Genomic DNA, 20,160 nt, shown 5'->3' on the forward strand with positions numbered 1-20,160 from the left:
TCTCCTTAAAGGAGCTGATGGAGCTGAAAGCCAAGGCTCGAGAACTACGTGAAGAATGCAGAAGCCTCAGGAACTGATGCGATCAACTGGAAGAAAGGGTATCAGTGATGGAAGATGAAATGAATGAAATGAAGTGAGAAGGGAAGTTTAGAGAAAAAAGAATAAAAAGAAATGAACAAAGCCTCCAAGAAATATGGGACTATGTGAAAAGACCAAATCTACGTCTGATTGGTGTACCTGAAAGTGACGGGGAGAATGGAACCAAGTTGGAAAACACTCTGCAGGATATTATCCAGGAGAACTTCCCCAATCTAGCAAGGCAGGCCAACATTCAGATTCAGGAAATACAGAGAACGCCACAAAGATACTCCTCGAGAAGAGCAACTCCAAGACACACAATTGTCAGATTCACCAAAGTTGAAATTAAGGAAAAAATGCTAAGGGCAGCCAGAGAGAAAGGTTGGGTTACCCACAAAGGGAAGCCCATCAGACTAACAGCGGATCTCTCGGCAGAAACTCTACAAGCCAGAAGAGAGTGGGGGCCAATATTCAACATTCTTAAAGAAAAGAATTTTCAACCCAGAATTTCATATCCAGCCAAACTAAGCTTCATAAGTGAAGGAGAAATAAAATCCTTTACAGACAAGCAAATGCTGAGAGATTTTTGTCACCACCAGGCCTACCCTAAAAGAGCTCCTGAAGGAAGCACTAAACATAGAAAGGAACAACTGGTACCAGCCACTGCAAAAACATGCCAAAATGTAAAGACCATCAAGGCTAGGAAGAAACTGCATCAACTAACGAGCAAAATAACCAGCTAACATCATAATGACAGGACCAAATTCACACATAACAATATTAACTTTAAATGTAAATGGGCTAAATTCTCCAATTAAAAGACACAGACTGGCAAATTGGATGAAGACTCAAGACCCATCAGTGTGCTGTATTCAGGAAACCCATCTCACGTGCAGAGACACACATAGGCTCAAAATAAAGGGATGGAGGAAGATCTACCAAGCAAATGGAAAACAAAAAAAGGCAGGGGTTGCAATCCTAGTCTCTGATAAAACAGACTTTAAACCAACAAAGATCAAAAGAGACAAAGGAGGCCATTACATAATGGTAAAGGGATCAATTCAACAAGAAGAGCTAACTATCCTAAATATATATTCATCCAATACAGGAGCACCCAGATTCATAAAGCAAGTCCTGAGTGACCTACAAAGAGACTTAGACTCCCACACAATCATAATGGGAGACTTTAACACCCCACTGTCAACATTAGACAGATCAACGAGACAGAAAGTTAACAAGGATACCCAGGAATTGAACCCAGCTCTGCACCAAGCAGACCTAATAGACATCTACAGAACTCTCCACCCCAAATCAACAGAATATACATTTTTTTCAGCACCACACCACACCTATTCCAAAAGTGACCACATAGTTGGAAGTAAAGCACTCCTCAGCAAATGTAAAAGAACAGAAATTATAACAAACTGTCTCTCAGACCACAGTGCAATCAAACTAGAACTCAGGATTAAGAAACTCACTCAAAACCACTCAACTACATGGAAACTGAACAACCTGCTCCTGAATGACTACTGGGTACATAACGAAATGAAGGCAGAAATAAAGATGTTCTTTGAAACCAGCGAGAACAAAGACACAACATACCAGAATCTCTGGGACACATTCAAAGCAGTGTGCAGAGTGAAATTTATAGCACTAAATGCCCACAAGAGAAAGCAGGAAAGATCCAAAACTGACACCCTAACATCACAATTAAAAGAACTAGAAAAGCAAGAGCAAACACATTCAAAAGCTAGCAGAAGGCAAGAAATAACTAAAATCAGAGCAGAACTGAAGGAAATAGAGACACAAAAAACCCTTCAAAAAATTAATGAATCCAGGAGCTGGTTTTTTGAAAAGATCAACAAAATCGATAGACCTCTAGCAAGACTAATAAAGAAGAAAAGAGAGAAGAATCAGATAGATGCAATAAAACATGATAAAGGGGATATCACCACCGATCCCACAGAAATACAAACTACCATCAGAGAATACTACAAACACCTCTATGCAAATAAACTGGAAAATCTAGAAGAAATGGATAAATTCCTTGACACATACACCCTCCCAAGACTAAACCAGGAAGAAGTTGAATCTCTGAATAGACCAATAACAGGCTCTGAAATTGTGGCAATAATCAACAGCTTACCAACCAAAAAAAGTCCAGGACCAGACGGATTCACAGCCGAATTCTACCAGAGGTACAAGGAGGAGCTGGTACCACTCCTTCTGAAACTATTCCAATCAATAGAAAAAGGGGGAATCCTCCCTAACTCATTTTATAAGGCCAGCATCATCCTGATACCAAAGCCTGGCAGAGAAACAACAAAAAAAGAGAATTTTAGACCAATATCCTTGACGAACATTGATGGAAAAATCCTCAATAAAATACTGGCAAACCGAATCCAGCAGCACATCAAAAAGCTTATCCACCATGATCAAGTGGGCTTCATCCCTGGGATGCAAGGCTGGTTCAACATACGCAAATCAATAAATGTAATCCAGCATATAAACACAACCAAAGACAAAAACCACATGATTATCTCAATAGATGCAGACAAGGCCTTTGACAAAATTCAACAGTGCTTCATGCTGAAAACTCTCAATAAATTAGGTATTGATGGGACGTATCTCAAAATAATAAGAGCTAGTTATGACAAACCCACAGCCAATATCATACTGAATGGGCAAAAACTGGAAGCATTCCCTTTGAAAACTGGCACAAGACAGGGATGCCCTCTCTCACCACTTCTGTTCAACATAGTGTTGGAAGTTCTGGCCAGGGCAATTAGGCAGGAGAAGGAAATAAAGGATATTCAATTAGGAAAAGAGGAAGTCAAATTGTCCCTGTTTGCAGATGACATGATTGTATATCTAGAAAACCCCATCATTTCAGCCCAAAATCTCCTTAAGCTGATAAGCAACTTCAGCAAAATCTCAGAATACAAAATCAATGTACAAAAATCACAAGCATTCTTATACAGTAATAATAGACAAACAGAGAACCAAATCATGAGCGAACTCCCATTCACAATTGCTTCAAAGAGAATAAAATACCTAGGAATCCAACTTACAAGGGATGTGAAGGACCTCTTCAAGGAGAACTACAAACCACTGCTCAATGAAATAAAAGAGGATACAAACAAATGGAAGAACATTCCATGCTCATGGGTAGGAAGAATCAATATCGTGAAAATGGCCATACTGTCCAAGGTAATTTATAGATTCAGTGCCATCCCCATCAAGCTACCAATGACTTTCTTCACAGAATTGGAAAAAACTACTTTAAAGTTCATATGGAACCAAAAAAGAGCCTGCGTCACCAAGTCAATCCTAAGCCAAAAGAACAAAGCTGGAGGCATCATGCTACCTGACTTCAAACTATACTACAAGGCTACAGTAACCAAAACAGCATGGTACTGGTACCAAAACAGAGATAGAGATCAATGGAATAGAACAGAGCCCTCAGAAATAATGCCACATATCTACAACTATCTGATCTTTGACAAACCTGAGAAAAACAAGCAATGGGGAAAGGATTCCCTATTTAATAAATGGTGCTGGGAAAACTGGCTAGCCATATGTAGAAAGCTGAAACTGGATCCCTTCCTTACACCTTATACTAAAATTAATTCAAGATGGATTAAAGACTTACATGTTAGACCTAAAAGCATAAAAACCTAGAGGAAAACCTAGGCAATACCATTCAGGACATAGGCATGGGCAAGGACTTCATGTCTAAAACACCAAAAGCAATGGCAACAAAAGCCAAAATTAACAAATGGGATCTAATTAAACTAAAGAGCTTCTGCACAGCAAAAGAAACCACCATCAGAGTGAACAGGCAACCTACAGAATGGGAGAAAATTTTTGCAACCTACTCATCTGACAAAGGGCTATTATCCAGAATCTACAATGAACTCAAACAAATTTACAAGAAAAAAACAAACAACCCCATCAAAAAGTGGGCGAAGGATATGAACAGACACTTCTCAAAAGGAGACATTTATGCAGCCAAAAGACACATGAAAAAATGCTCATCATCACTGGCCATCAGAGAAATGCAAATCAAAACCACAATGAGATACCATCTCACACCAGTTAGAGTGGCGATCATTAAAAAGTCAGGAAACAAGAGGTGCTGGAGAGGATGTGGAGAAATAGGAACAATTTTACACTGTTGGTGGGACTGTAAACTAGTTCAACCCTTGTGGAAGTCAGTGTGGCGATTCCTCAGGGATCTAGAACTAGAAATACTATTTGACCCAGCCATCCCATTGCTGGGTATATACCCAAAGGATTAGAAACCATGTTGCTGTAAAGACACATGCACACATATGTTTATTGTGGCACTATTTACAATAGCAAAGACTTGGAACCAACCCAAATGTCCAACAACGATAGACTGGATTAAGAAAATGTGGCACATATACACCATGAATACTATGCAGCCATAAAAAATGAAGAGTTCATGTCCTTTGTAGGGACATGGATGAAACTGGAAACCATCATTCTCAGCAAACTATCGCAAGGACAGAAAACCAAACACCGCATGTTCTCACTCATAGGTGGGAATTGAACAATGAGAACACATGGACACAGGAAGGGGAACATCACACTTCAGGGACCGTTGTGGGATGGGGGAGGGGGGAGGGATAGCATTAGGAGATATACCTAATGCTAAATGACGAGTTAATGGGTGCAGCACACCAACATGGCACATGTATACATATGTAACAAACCTGCACATTGTGCACATGTACCCTAAAACTTAAAGTATAATAATAATAAAATTTAAAAAAAAAAGAAAAAGAAAAATACAAAGCATCTGCACCACTGAGTCAAGATGGCCATATGTTTAAGACCTCAGCTCTAGGATTAGTTAACTGTTTTCAAAAAAACAAAAACGAAAACAAACAAACAACAATGTTTCCCAAGGAAAAATTAAGGGGTTTATGGTCAGATAAGTTTGGGAATCCTTTATTTATTCCAATTCCTCCCCTTACCATTCCTGATGATTCACAATGCACATTTAGTTTAAATGCATAACAACTCTCAGAAGTCCTGCAAAGAAAACAAGAAACCTAGTTTCCTATTTCTAAGATTTATATTACCAGGGGCGCCTTTTTCTATGTAATGTTTTCATATCTAGGGTTGCATGGAATATACTTTGAGAAACAATTCTCTGAGTACATGTATGTTAGGGTAAATAAAAATATGACCTCAAGCTGGGCACTGTGGTGCATGCCTGTAATCCCAGCAATTTGGGAGGCTGAGGCGGGCAGATGCCTTGAGCTCAGAGTTCGAGGCCAGCCTGGCCAACATGGCAAAACCCCATTTCTACAAAAACTACAAAAAATTACACTGTGTATGGTGGCATGTGCCTATAGTCCCAGGTACTCATGAGGCTGAGCCTGGAAGGTCTAGAATGCAGTGAGCCTTGATCACGCCACTACACTCCAGCCGGGGAGACAGGGTAAGGCCTTGTCTCAAAAAAAAAAAAGAAAAAAAAAAAAAGACTCTCAGTAAAATGGGATGAATAAGGTTAATAACATGTTTTTGATATGCCCACCCACAGCATAATTGAGGAACAATTCATACAGATTATAAAGTTATGCTTTTTTTCTTTTTTACTCCTGGGAAGTAAAATACTCCCCAGGAGTAAAATAAAATTCCTCTTGTTGGGGGAAGGGTAGGTTGTTAAAAGACAAATATGATGCGATCATTTCAAGGTAGTATGATCAGTAACATAACTGGATGAGTAACTTGAAATAAAGCTTATAAAAAGGCTCATTAGAAAAGTGGCTTTTAAACACAGTCTGAATTAAAAACATTTTTTTCTCTCAAATTCATCCAGATTAGTGCTTTAAATGGTATTAGTAATCCAATTTTTATTTTCAATTGCTGAGTTACAAATAATTGTATCTCCCTATTTTGAAATAATTTAGTCAAATACACAAAAAGAATAATGTAAGTATTTTAAATGCCACTGGAGCCCTAGTCTTCCTCTCCAATCTCAGCATTTATGATAATCTACTCAAAAAAACCTGTGTACTTAAATATAGTAAGTACCTTGTTCATGCCATTATGATTTACATGTATGTAAGGTTTACTCCTTTTTTTCCTCAACACATTAGATTTCCCATGTTGCTAGTGAATTGAGGCTTAGCAATTTGCAGAGCATTTTCTGCAATTTTTATGCATTTCTCAGAAACACTTGGTAAATATCCCCAGTGCTTGCTGTGAAATGAGCCCAGAAGGTGATGCTAGGACTTTGCACCAGGTACTAATGTGGGAAGTCCACAGATGCTGCCTGCTCAGTGCTTTCATGTATCTCGCCTTTGGTAGTAATGTAAGGTGCACACCATTTTGTCCAATTTACTGCGATTTGGCATGTTTATCTTTGGTCACAAGAAAAGCATTGGTGAGGGGTTTTATGAGCACGTATCATGACCCTCCATATAGGGTAATCCAATTGTGCATAGTTAGAACTCTAAATTTTCAGATAATATAAGTAGTCTTCAAAACAATATAAAGTTCATTAACTGAATCCATGCTGGAAATGGATTAATTTCCGTATTCTAATTCCATCTATTCGAGAGACACATCCTGGAGGGTCATACATTATTGGCTTAATTATTTCACTTCACCTGAGCTACATCTTGGCCACATCTCTAATGTGTGCAGAGTAGCAATTCTACCCTGAGCTGCATGATAATGCAGCGAGTTCAGGATGATACCAGATTAAATTCTCCCAGGTTGTCTCTGTTGGAAGAGTCAGTCATCATCTTTGTTTTAAAGTCCACAAATTATTGTTTAAAAGGTATTGCCAGTTAAAAAACAAGCTATTTAAATATTTGAGGTGAACCTTTGCCACTAGACTCTGATTCTAAGTAATTAAATTTAAAATGACAGATGAAAGCAAGAGAAGTTTGCTTAGCCGTTAAAGAGAATAGGTCTTTCTTGTATTTTGGGGGTGAGGCAACAGGGAATTGAGGATGGTCATTGTAATGCCCATGTTTGGAAGGTTGGGAATAAAAGTATATGGAGGAGAGGAAAAATGGCCACTAACCAGAAACCATCCAGTATCTTGGAGCCACCATCTGGAACACTGTTTTACAGTTGGCTTTATCTTATCTTGAAATAAAGCAATTGGATGATAAAGGGTGAATTCAGGTTTGGGGGTTAACATTTAGCCATTTCTTCAATTTTTCTCCATTTCTAGTTTGAAAAATATAGCATTCTGGAATTCTCTACAGTTGAATTTGTTAAGCAGAGGTGAACTTGGCAACAGAGTGAAGTCAAATAGAATAGCTACGACTTTGAAATGCTTGTGTCCTGAGACATCAAGTTTCTAGTCTTATAGGATGCATTTACTCTTAAAAAATGAATGTGAGTGAGCTAATGCCCTGGTACAAATAAGGTAAAGCTACTAAATAGCTCTCGATTCACAGAGGGTCAAGAACTACGCCTCTCAAGAACTACATAAGGAAATGCAAAACAATTTAAGACAAGCAGAACCTTCTTCTTCACTGATGGTCGCACCAGCTAGTTTGCACTTGTCCACACATTCTTCTCGGGCTTGGCCAGCTGCTGACAGGTGGCACTCAATGCAGCTCCTGTGGACAGTATCCAACAGTGTATCAGTTCATGCTGGTGGAAAATAGATTTGCAGCTTGAATATTGCTTTACTGCTGTTGTTGCAATTTGTGCTATAGGAGTATCTCATAGATGTCATTATCTTTTGTTACTTTCAAAAGGATAGTAGGGTAATGTCCAAGTGAACACTGAATTATTCTGAGTTCCACGCAGTAATCAATGTTCCCTGGGCCAGTCTTGATAATAGCTACTATTTTCATTTACCTGTAATGATTGCTCCTGAATGGTTAAGTAAACAAACAAACAATCAAAGAAAATAAATTGATTTAGCTGTTTTCATTTACTTTTTCCTACAGAGAGCGTAGGAATCATATTCCTAAAATATGATTAGAGACTGGGAGAAGTTTTGAATTTCTTAACAGAAATGGTCTATACCTTAACCAGAATTCCAAGAATGATTAGTGGACTTTGTATATGTCTTATATGATTATTTTCACAATTCACTTTTCTATAACTCTTTTGAATAAGTCTAAGTCTTAATGAAGGTGTGGATTAGAGCCTGGATCTCAAAAGCTGTGGATTAGAGCCTGGATCCTCATTAATACAGGCTTTTAAATAAAAGATCACTATTTATAGAAAAGTACATTTCCAAGAACATTCTCCAAGAATTAAGCTACTCTAAAGACATCTATAGAGCAAAGTAAAATTTAGACCCTGAATTAATCTTGTGCTGAAAATCACTTTACAAATAGATTGTGCTTGTTGTAATTCAAAAACTGCAGAAGTTTTCTTACTGTGGACACACATGCTGTCTCTGTCTCCTCTGGCCATGGAAATGTATGCTCTGCTAAGTGCTTGAAACACCCCACCTGCACCCATAACTCAGCAAATCTCAGCTGAGACTGCACTTCCTTAGGCAAACCTTCACTAAACCTTAGACCAATCAGTTCCTTTGCAGTGGAAGCCTCAGGATTTTTCCACAGGAAGGGCAACCTATCAGGCAGTGGGGAAGGTTTTACTGTGAAGTTGCCTTGGCATTGCAAATACATTGCATTTATCTAGATTGTATATTTATTTGGAGTGGCTTTGAAGGGGTCTGGTGATTGTGGAAGCTCTTAATATCTCTTTGTCTTTGTGCATCTCAATGATGGCTGCCCTAGCTAGTCTGGTAGCCTTATCCCCTGCTGTAGAGTTCCATAGCACTCTCTATTTCCCCTGTTAAAACTGTCAGCCTAGACAGCATTGCAATGACTTTAAAAGATGTCTATCTTTCCCACTAGACTCCCAGCACCTGTGAAGGCAGAGGCTGTAGCTGTTTCAGTCATCATTGCTTTGCCCATGGCATAACATGATTCTTGGCATATAGTAGGCACTTAATACCTCATTGATAAATGAATACATGCATGAATAAATGGAAAAATGGACTCATCTCAAAACTAACATAAATCCCAAGGAGGTCACTACCTGATTCCCCAAATTCAAATGGCTTTGATTGTTAATTTCCTATCTTGAAATTCAGATTTAAGATTGAATCATATTTATAGAGAAGATAAAACAGAAAAGTAATAGAAGAAACATCTTGAAGGGACATTTTCCATTAGATCCTATTCAAATCATCCTAATCATGTCCTCATGCTTCTCCTGGCATGCGTCTTGTCTTAGTTTGCCAGTGACAGTGGCAGAGAAGTTTTGACACCTGAATGGTGAGTAACCACTGAGTGAAAAATTGCTTTTCTCACTCTGTTTATGTCAGAAATGCAAATGTCACCATTTTGGGCATCAGAGTTCATGAAAACCTGAAATGCTGAAGCTTATTTGCTGCATAATACATTATCCACTGCAATATCATAAGAGCCACTTTGGAGGCTTGCTGCACTTGACCTACAAATGTGGCCCCAATTTCATTAAGAAATTGTGAGGTTTCATTGTTGTTATTGTGCATATGATATAAAAGAAAACACAATACACAATAGCTGTGTATAATGGCAACCAAAGAAAGGCGCCAAAGAGCATGGGTGGTAAAGAAGCAGGAGAGAATTGAAAGCTAAGATAGTCTTTCTGCCTCTTTGCCTCTGTGAGTCTATAGATAGGAATGAATCAGTAAGGTCAGGCTATAAACTTCTAGATAAGAAAGAAGCTTGTCTGTTTCCCCTGAAAAGCTACTGACTGCATGTGGGTGTCATCCGTCTACCTCCAGGGGATTCCTTCTGTGTGGCTGGTATTGTAATGGAGAGGCAATCTGATGTTATCAGTGTGGGACATCAGCTCTACTTCCCCACGCTAGTCTCTAGCAGAAACGTGACATTGTGATTCTGGATAATCAGGACTGAGAAGGAGGTAAGCGAGAGACTGATGTTCCAGGCTGAAGATCACAGAGGCCCTGTGGGTTTGTGTGTGTTTTGATGGATGTTTGGAGACCAAACCAGCAAATACAATCTGAGGTCTGAGTTTACAAAATGCCACTGTAAGTTTGATCACTATTAACCTATCCACATAAGGAATGGAGAAAAGCAGAGACATTACCGTTTAGAGTTACAGGGGTCACCACAGGTAGGACATCGTTCACAAGTTGGTCCTGAGGCTCCAGGGTTTGTGCAAACACACTTGCCACAAACACAGTCCCCGCGCCCGCTGCAGAGCACTCCATCTTCAGAGACGCAGGAGTCCGTGCTGGTGGTGCAGTTGCAGTACTCGCCAGTCCAGCCGCTCCTGCACATACATTCACCACAGTCACAGTCGCCGTTACCTGTAACACAAAATGCTCTATGCTTCTCACAGCCCCAAAACACTTGCAGATTTGAGGGGGTGAGGGGCATCTTTTCTCTTTGTCTTTAAGCACCGTCATCAAAAGACAAGAAAAAAATGAGAAAAAAGTGTGTGTGTGAGGGGTGCAGTATGAGTGTAGATATATTGTATCAAATGTGTCTTGCTAATTGTGCATACTTAGATCTGGTCTCCTAACTGAAGATCCACTTGCTTACTTTATGTTTGTAAACCATAAATAAAAATATAAGCCTCTCAGCCAACTGAATGGACCCCTCCTCTCAGCCAAGGGCATTCTAAACTAAACCTGAAACACTAGTCCAGGCCGTGATGAGAGTGGGTGGTCCAACATGCCTTATTATACCCTCCTCCCTTTGGAATTCAGGCACAGCTGACCAACATTAACAAAAAGACAGAAACCTTAAGACTGACAAAGCAGACTCTTTGTAGCAATAAGATACCAACATGATAAATAGCAGGTCCTGAAAGTAAAGTATTTTACCCCAAAATATATTTCTTTGATATATTTTGAAATGGTTTGACCAAGCTGTCTCTTGTGGGGAATATCTACATTCTGCAGAGAATCCCCTTTTCTTTCCAGATCTTCTTCCTGATCCAAGAGAGCATTAACTAAGAATCTGGAACCTTTTTTAAGTCTTCTAGGAAACATTTGCAATCTGTTCTCTCTGAAGCCTGCTACCTGGACGCTTCATCTGCATAATAAGAACCCTGTTCTCCACAACCCCTTATCTTAACGCAGGTACTCCCTTCTATTGATTCCAGGTCTTTAGATAGACTCTTTCAACCAATCACCAACCACTATGACCTGAAAGTCCTGCCCATCCCCTTTGAGTTGTCACACCTTTCTGAACAGAACCAATGTGCATCTTACATGTATTGATTGATGTCTTATGTCTCCCTAAAATGCATAAAACCAAGCTGTGCCCTGACTGCCTTAGGCACAGGTTCTCAGGATCTCCTGGGGCTGTGTCACGGGCCATGGTCACTCATATTTGGCTCAGAATAAATCTCTTCGAATATTTTACAGAGTTTGGCTCTTTTCATCCACATATTATATGAAATAGAATTTGTAATCAGACCAAATGAGATAATCCAGAAAGCACGTAAAAGATATTTGATGTGAATGTGTGTCTCTGTGCATATTTATTTATTTAGTTATTTTTATATTTTGCTTTTAGTTAAGATGCCATATGATAATGATGCAAGACAGACCTGGATTAAAGCCCACCCCTCTATATCACTCAAGCTGTGTGATCATGAGAGCCTCATCTATAAAACAGAGGGAATAAAGTCTACTTCCAATGCTTGTGACTGGATGACATAATGTATATATCTCCTAATTTTACATTCACCAGTTAGATGTCCCATAAGCATACACTGAGTGCTCAAAAAATTCCCTACATAACACACTTTAATTGAGCATATACTATGTGCCAAATATTGTATTAGGTATGAGGATATAAAATTAAATAAGACAAGGTCATTGAACTTATAATTTAGTATAGGAGGCAGGCTAATGAATACTACTACTAATAAATATACATAGGGGAATAGTTTCCAAATTAAACTGGAGATTTGAGGGTTTCCAAAGGAATTAATGCTTGAGCTAAATTTGAAAGATACGGGTAGACAATACAAAAAAAAAAAAAGGTTGTATGCATTTCAGGAATACATGTGGAATCATGTGACCTGCTTAATACCCATAGAACTTTCCTATGGATACAGCCAAAGTTGCATATGGAGTGTGGCAGGTGGGGAAATGGAAAGGATAACAAAAAGTCAGAAATCAGACCACGAAAAGCCTTATTGGCTGAAGGAAGAGCTTCTATCCTGAAAGTTTTGTCTAGACATTTTTTAGCATCAGTAGACAGGGTCAAGCTACAGACAGAAAAATCAGGAGTAGAGGCAAGAAGATATGAGACCATGAACCAAGGCGGTGCCCATGGGAGCAGCGAGGAAAGAATATATATTTGGGCATGGAATGCTCAGGGTGTGGGTGCGATTGGTGCCAGGCGGAGGGTTGAGGGAAGAGACAAAGGGATGGAATTCTCCCCCAGGTGACTAGACTGAGCAGCCAGATGGATGATGTGGCTTTTCACTGAACTGGAATGGAAGCTAGCTCATGGTCACTGCCGTGTCACCAATGCCTGGCACAGAGTAGAACCTGATTATTGAAACAGAGGAGGAGAAGCAGCTTTGGGTAGGGAAGATGATGAGTTCACTTTTGGCCCTGAGGAGCTCAAGGGGCCTGTGGGACATCCTAGTAGGAGGCTGAATATATATATGGGCCTGAAGTTTGGGGTTTGGGATCCATTAGGGAAAGGTGGTACTTGAAGCTGTCATGGATCAGGTCATCTAGGGCAAGCAGGTAGAGTGAGAAAAACTCTGGAGAGCTTCAGGACTTAAAATGTGATCAGAAAAAAGGATCCTTACAGAAGAGACTGAGAGGTAGGAAGGGAACAGAAGTGATATTGCAGAGGCCTGGGGCAGACACTGTTAAAGAGGGAGGCACCTGGACACTTTTGCTGTAGACAAGTAGCCCATCTAATCCTAAAGAGCCCCTTTTGATATGGCCACTTAATGATGTATGAAATACTTCAAAAATGATTTTAAAAGTGTTTAAAATAATGGGCTTCTGTGTCATTTCCATAATATTATTCTGGGTGCCTGCCATGCGCAAGACACTAACATAGGTGTTGGATGTTTCAAACAAATAACATTTATTTGCAAACTCTCGTAACTGATACTTTTCTTCAAAAAAAAAAAAAAAAAAAGAAATGTGCATTAGGCATTTTGCCTCCCAAGTTTTGCTCTTCCAGCAAAATTTAGGATTACCTAAGACAGTATATAACAGTGTTTAGAACGGTACCTGGCCCATAAATAAGCACTATACAAGTGTTAGTTACTGCCATTATTTCTGAAAACTATCCAGTAGGAAGAATTTGTAAACAAAATTATCTATCAGTATTAAAATTCCTATACTTTTACTGAAAACAAAGTAGATGTAGAAAAAAATCACAAGTGAAACAGGATTCTACTTGTAGGAAACACTGCCAAGTTCACTGTAGAAGGAAGAATTCTGGACTTTCTCTTGTAAACTTTGGTCTAGTAAGTGGCTTACTTTTCTATCTTGATGACTGGGCTCTAAGGAAATTGGAGTAGGAGAGTCCTGGGCTTAATTCTTTGGTCAAAAATCACCAAACAAAGATGATAGACACAAAGATTTTGAAATTGGATCCTGATTTCTGTAGGTATGTGTGTGCATATATGTATATATATGTGTGTGTGTATATATATATGTATATGTGTGTATACACACACACACAGTCATGTGTCTTTTAACAATGGGAATATGTACCGAGAAATGCATCATTAGGTGATTTCATCATTGTGTAAACACCATAGAGTATACGTACACAAACTTCGATGGTAAACCTACTGCACACCTAGGTTATATGGTATAGCCTATTGCTCCTAGGCTACAAACCTATACAATATGTTACTGTGCTGGGTACTGGAGGCAATTGTAACACCACGGTGAGCATTTGTGTATCTAGACATAGAAAAGGTACAGTAAAAATACAGTATTATAAAATTATGGGACAACTGTTGTATATGTACTGTGTTGTTGACAAAATCGTCATTATGTGGTGGATGATTATATGTATATACATATATATTCTCTCTATATATATATTCTCTATATACTCTATATATACACATACACACACGTATGTATAGATGCTTCTGAACTTATGATAGGATTATGTCTGGATAAACTCATTGTAAAATGTAAAATAATGGGTTTATCCAGACATAACATCACTGTAAGTCGAGCAACACACTAAATTTATATGAGTTTCACACCATCTTAAAGTGTGTGTTTGTGTGCATTATTTGTCTAATGAAAGATGAGTTGAAATTTACCTGGATTCATGATATTAAGATATATTTCAACTGTGTTTCATAACCTATACAATTTATAGTTGACATAATTAATTCAAAGCAAAGAATAATTAAATGATTTGGGCCAAAGCCATTAATTTCATTTTTACATGTAAATGATCTTCTAAACTACAATATCTTTTTGTTTCTTCCTCAACAAAAGGGGAAACTTATGATAGAAAGAAATCCCATATTACAGTTGATTCTGGAAAATTAATATGATTTACAAATATTATTAAATGAAAGATGCATTTCCAAATGCTTTGAGAATGCTCAAGTATATTATTGCACGTAGGAAGTACTTGGCAGAAATTTAGAAAATCCTTCCTGGAGCAGTAGAAAAGGACCATCATGGCAAAAACACGGAGCTCCTCTCAGAATTTAGAAGCCCTCCTCTCTCCTGGCCTTCCAGAGCCACTGACCTGGTTTCCAAAGTTGCTAATTGATATCCTCAAACAACCAGTTATCTAGAGTACTGGTTCATACAACAACAACAACAACAACAACAAAACTTTCATATTGGTTTCATGGAGGGACAAGATGATAACCAAAGATCAAGAAAAAACTACCATGCTATTTCAGAGGGATAGATCTTTCTGGAATGCCATTGACAATAACTGTAAGTGCATAATGGCAGGAAGTGTTTCTCTAATATCATTTGCCTGTTAGTTTCCATCTCTTAGAATCAAAATATAGGAGACTAATGGAATTTGGGCAAGGAAAAAATCAATGGAGCTCTGTATCTTTGAGTGCTTACAGATGGATGAAAGAAGCTGTATGAAAAAGAACATTGCGATAATAGCTCTTCAGAAAAGTGGCACATTGCTGAGTATATTAGTTACAAACTGGAGATCCACACAAGTTGTGAGCTGTAGCATGTTTGATCCTCTGTTGCAAATAAAACAACAGCAGCAGCAGAGTGTCTATTCTAATGCCAGGCACAATTTTTGTCCCTGCACTAAGCACAATGCCAGGCACATAGTAGGTACTCCATGACCATTTGTTAACCATTTGTTATAATTGCATTTACTTTCATTATACCATTTGAAAGAAAAGTTACTAATTATAGAGCAACATCCTTTGTGATGTTACTAAAAACCAAAATAGCTTTTGAGAAACAGTAATGGTTGAAGGAAATCGGCATTGGTGAAGTTTTCTGAGTCTAGCTAAATAAATCGTATTTTCTAAATAGAATTTCTGTAGCAATCACTGTACCTGATTCAAAAGAGACGCACTGTTGTCAGAACTTCCTAGCTACAATCCACAGATCAAGTCTTTTTTAGTTTATTTCTGTTCCTCATGCATGGTAAAAAATAAAGTGAAAGACCATCAAGCAAAGCTCTGTTGCTAAACAGAATTCAGCATTTTATACTGCCTTAGATCTCTTTGATCCAAGATTTAAAGGGTGAAATATAGGTCGTGTTAGTATCTCTATTATATTTTGTTAGATTACACTTAGGGCTTTTTGAAAGGTAATCTCAAGTGTTTTGAACATGTATTTTATTACAAGATTCCTATTAGACATGCAATATGGGATTCTGCCCAATATATCCTCTCTGTGATGTGGTGACGGCCTTTGGCTGGCTTCTTGTCACCTTCAGATTGTGCCCCATCTGCATCATGTGAAAAGAGGACTGATGTGGGTTTGGAAACACACCTATTAAACCAGGAAATAAACCTTTAAATGAAAAGGGAGAGAAATGTGACTCGATCAGAACAGACCATAAATTTTTCACTCTCTGGAGGGAAAAAAGGCATATATTCTCAGAAGAACTTATTGGCTGCAACAGCAGCAGCAAAGAAATGAAAGGTAGGTACACTTCTAAGGGTATCAAATGGTTTTCAGAAAGCTTGGATTTCTTTGATGCTTCTTTCTTTCAGGTCTTTTATTTCCCCCAAAATTAGTCTTTTTTATATGTTCCTAACACTGTCTTTTAAAAACATAACTTGCTTAGTTTTCTATAAAGATAATGGCTTTCTGATTTGAATAGCTGTCTGCTTAAATAGTGTGAAGAACAGAGATACTGAAGCTTAAATTCAGCATTCAGTTAATATTTCAATCTATAAGACAAATGTATACTGTTTAAGAGTATATGAACATATTTATAATTCTTTTCTGAATAGATTACACTTATATATATGTGTGCATATATATATAAAAGAATGATTTTACAATAGTCATATACAATATATCGTTAAACTATAGCGATTTTACGTCTATGTAGGATATTAAAACATACATATTTCTACTTTAAATTTTTCTCAAATTTCTCAAGATATTCCGAGTAATTTTCCGTCTTTGTCCTTCCTGTAGGCTTTTTCACACATGCACTTACTCATCTTTCTTATGCTCAGTGCCTAACCTAGTATGTGTCATATAGTAGGTGTTTAATAAATATTTGTGGAATAAGTGAAGGCCCTGAAAGCCCATTTAATATATTTTTGTGCTCCTTATCCTTGGTAGCATGCTCATTTAGCAGTCTACCTAGTTTTTACTTTTCCAAAGTCATATACATTTAAAAGGTCAGTCAGTGGCAAATTGGATAAAGAGTCAAGACCCGTCAGTGTGCTGTATTCAGGAAACCCATCTCACTGCAAAGACACACATAGGCTCAAAATAAAGGGATGGAGGAAGATCTACAAAGCAAATGGAAAACAAAAAAAGGCAGGGGTTGCAATCCTAGTCTCTGATAAAACAGACTTTAAACCAACAAAGATCAAAAGAGAAAAGGCCATTACATAATGGTAAAGGGATCAATTCAACAAGAAGAGCTAACTATCCTAAATTTATACGCACACAATACAGGAGCACCCAGATTCATAAAGAAAGTCCTTAGAGACCTACAAAGAGACTTAGACTCCCACACAATAATACTGGGAGACTTTAACACCCCACTGTCAACATTAGACAGATCAATGAGACAGAAAGTTAACAAGGATATCCAGGAATTGAACTCAGCTCTGCACGAAGCAGACCAAATGGACATCTACAGAACTCTCCACCCCAAATCAACAGAATATACATTCTTTTCAGCACCACACCACACCTATTCCAAAATTGACCGCATAGTGGGAAGTAAAGCACTCCTCAGCAAATGTAAAAGAACAGAAATTATAACAAACTGTATCTCAGACCACAATGCAATCAAACTAGAACTCAGGATTAGGAAACTCACTCGAAACTGCTCAACTACATGGAACCTGAACAACCTGCTCCTGAATGACTGCTGGGTACATAACAAAATGAAGGCAGACATAAAGGTGTTCTTTGAAACCAACGAGAACAAAGACACAACATACCAGAATCTCTGGGACGCATTCAAAGCAGTGTGTAGAGGGAAATTTATCACACTAAATGCCCACAAGAGAAAGCAGGAAAGATCTAAAATTGACACCCTAACATCACAATTAAAAGAACTAGAGAAGCATGAGCAAACACACTCAAAACTAGCAGAAGGCAAGAAGTAACTAAGATCAGAGCAGAACTGAAGGAAACAGAGACACATAAAACCCTTCAAAAAATCAATGAATCCAGGAGCTGGTTTTTTGAAAATATCAACAAAATTGATAGACCATTAGCAAGACTAATAAAGAAGAAAAGAGAGAAGAATCAAATAGACGCAATAAAAAATGATAAAGGGGATATCACCACTGATCCCACAGAAATAAAAACTACCATCAGAGAATACTATAAACACCTCTATGCAAATAAACTAGAAAATCTGGAAGAAATGGATAAATTCCTCTACACATACACTCTCCCAAGACTAAACCAGGAAGAAGTTGAATCTCTGAATAGACCAATAACAGGCTCTGAAATTGAGGCAATAATTAATAGCTTACCAACCAAAAACAGTCCAGGACCAGATGGATTCACAGCCGAATTCTACCAGAGGTACAAGGAGGAGCTGGTACCATTCCTTCTGAAACTATTCCAATCAATAGAAAAAGAGGGAATCCTCCCTAAGTCATTTTATGAGGCCAGCATCATCCTGATACCAAAGCCTGGCAGAGACACAACCAAAAAAGAGAATTTTAGACCAATATCCCTGATGAACATCGATGCAAAAATCCTCAATAAAATACTGGCAAACCAAATCCAGCTGCACATCAAAAAGCTTATCCACCATGATCAAGTCGGCTTCATCCCTGGGATGCAAGTCTGATTCAACATACACAAATCAATAAACGTAATCTAGCATATAAACAGAACCAATGGCAAAAACCACATCATTATCTCAATAGATGCAGAAAAGGCCTTTGACAAAATTCAACAGCTCTTCGTGCTAAAAACTCTCAATAAATTAGGTATTGATGGGACGTATCTCAAAATAATAAGAGCTATTTATGACAAACCCACAGCCAATATCATACTGAATGGGCAAAAACTGGAAGCATTCCCTTTGAAAACTGGCACAAGACAGGGATGCCCTCTCTCACCACTTCTGTTCAACATAGTGTTGGAAGTTCTGGCCAGGGCAATCAGGCAGGAGAAAGAAATAAAGGGTATTCAATTAGGAAAAGAGGAAGTCAAATTGTCCCTGTTTGCAGATGACATGATTGTATATCTAGAAAACCCCATCATCTCAGCCCAAAATCTCCTTAAGCTGATAAGCAACTTCAGCAAAGTGTCAGGATACAAAATCAATGTACAAAAATCACAAGCATTCTTATACACTAATAACAGACAAACAGAGCCAAATCACGAGTGAACTCCCATTCACAATTGCTTCAAAGAGAATAAAATGCCTAGGAATCCAACTTACAAGGGATGTGAAGGACCTCTTCAAGGAGAACTACAAACCACTGCTCAATGAAATAAAAGAGGATACAAACAAATGGAAGAACATTCCATGATCATGGGTAGGAAGAATCAATATCATGAAAATGGCCATACTGCCCAAGGTAATTTATAGATTCAATGCCATCCCCATCAAGCTACCAATGACTTTCTTCACAGAATTGGAAAAAACTACTTTATAGTTCATATGGAACCAAAAAAGAGCCCGCATTGCCAAGTCGATCCTAAGCCAAAAGAACAAAGCTGGAGGCATCACACTACCTGACTTCGAACTATACTACAAGGCTACAGTAACCAAAACAGCATGGTACTGGTACCAAAACAGAGATATAGACCAATGGAATAGAACAGAGCCCTCAGAAATAATGCCACATATCTACAACTATCTGATCTTTGACAAACCTGAGAAAAACAAGCAATGGGGAAAGGATTCCCTATTTAATAAATGGTGCTGGGAAAACTGGCTAGCCATATGTAGAAAGCTGAAACTGGATCCCTTCCTTACACCTTATACTAAAATTAATTCAAGATGGATTAAAGATTTAAATGTTAGACCTAAAACCATAAAAACTCTAGAAGAAAACCTAGGCAATGCCATTCGGGACATAGGCATGAGCAAGGACTTCATGTCTAAAACACCAAAAGCAATGGCAACAAAAGCCAAAACTGACGAATGGGATCTAATTAAACTAAAGCGCTTCTGCACAGTAAAAGAAACTACCATCAGAGTGAACAGGCAACCTACAGAATGGGAGAAAATTTTTGCAATCTACTCATCTGACAAAGGGCTAACATCCAGAATCTACAAAGAACTCAAACAAATTTACAAGAAAAAAACAACCCCATCAACAAGTGGACAAAGGATATGAACAGACACTTCTCAAAAGAAGACATTTATGCAGCCAACAGACACATGAAAAAATGCTCATCATCACTGGCCATCAGAGAAATGCAAA

At 38.3% G+C, this 20,160-nt stretch overlaps 1 protein-coding gene across 3 annotated transcripts in view; it reads right to left on the reverse strand.

Moving 5' to 3' along the window:
- ITGB6 (integrin subunit beta 6) overlaps window positions 1-20,160 on the reverse strand; it is a 170,284-nt gene that overhangs the window by 17,293 nt on the left and 132,831 nt on the right. For all 3 annotated transcript variants that reach the window (XM_063595401.1, XM_063595402.1, XM_055108669.3), the window contains 2 exons: window positions 10,198-10,420; window positions 7,597-7,694 (listed from right to left, as the gene is read on the reverse strand). In XM_063595401.1, the coding sequence (XP_063451471.1) occupies window positions 7,597-7,694; window positions 10,198-10,420 (321 nt within the window). The remainder of the gene's footprint in view (window positions 1-7,596; window positions 7,695-10,197; window positions 10,421-20,160) is intronic.

This window comes from Pan paniscus, chromosome 13 (genome assembly GCF_029289425.2).
Source record: "Pan paniscus chromosome 13, NHGRI_mPanPan1-v2.0_pri, whole genome shotgun sequence".
Classification (NCBI taxonomy): Eukaryota; Metazoa; Chordata; class Mammalia; order Primates; family Hominidae; genus Pan; species Pan paniscus.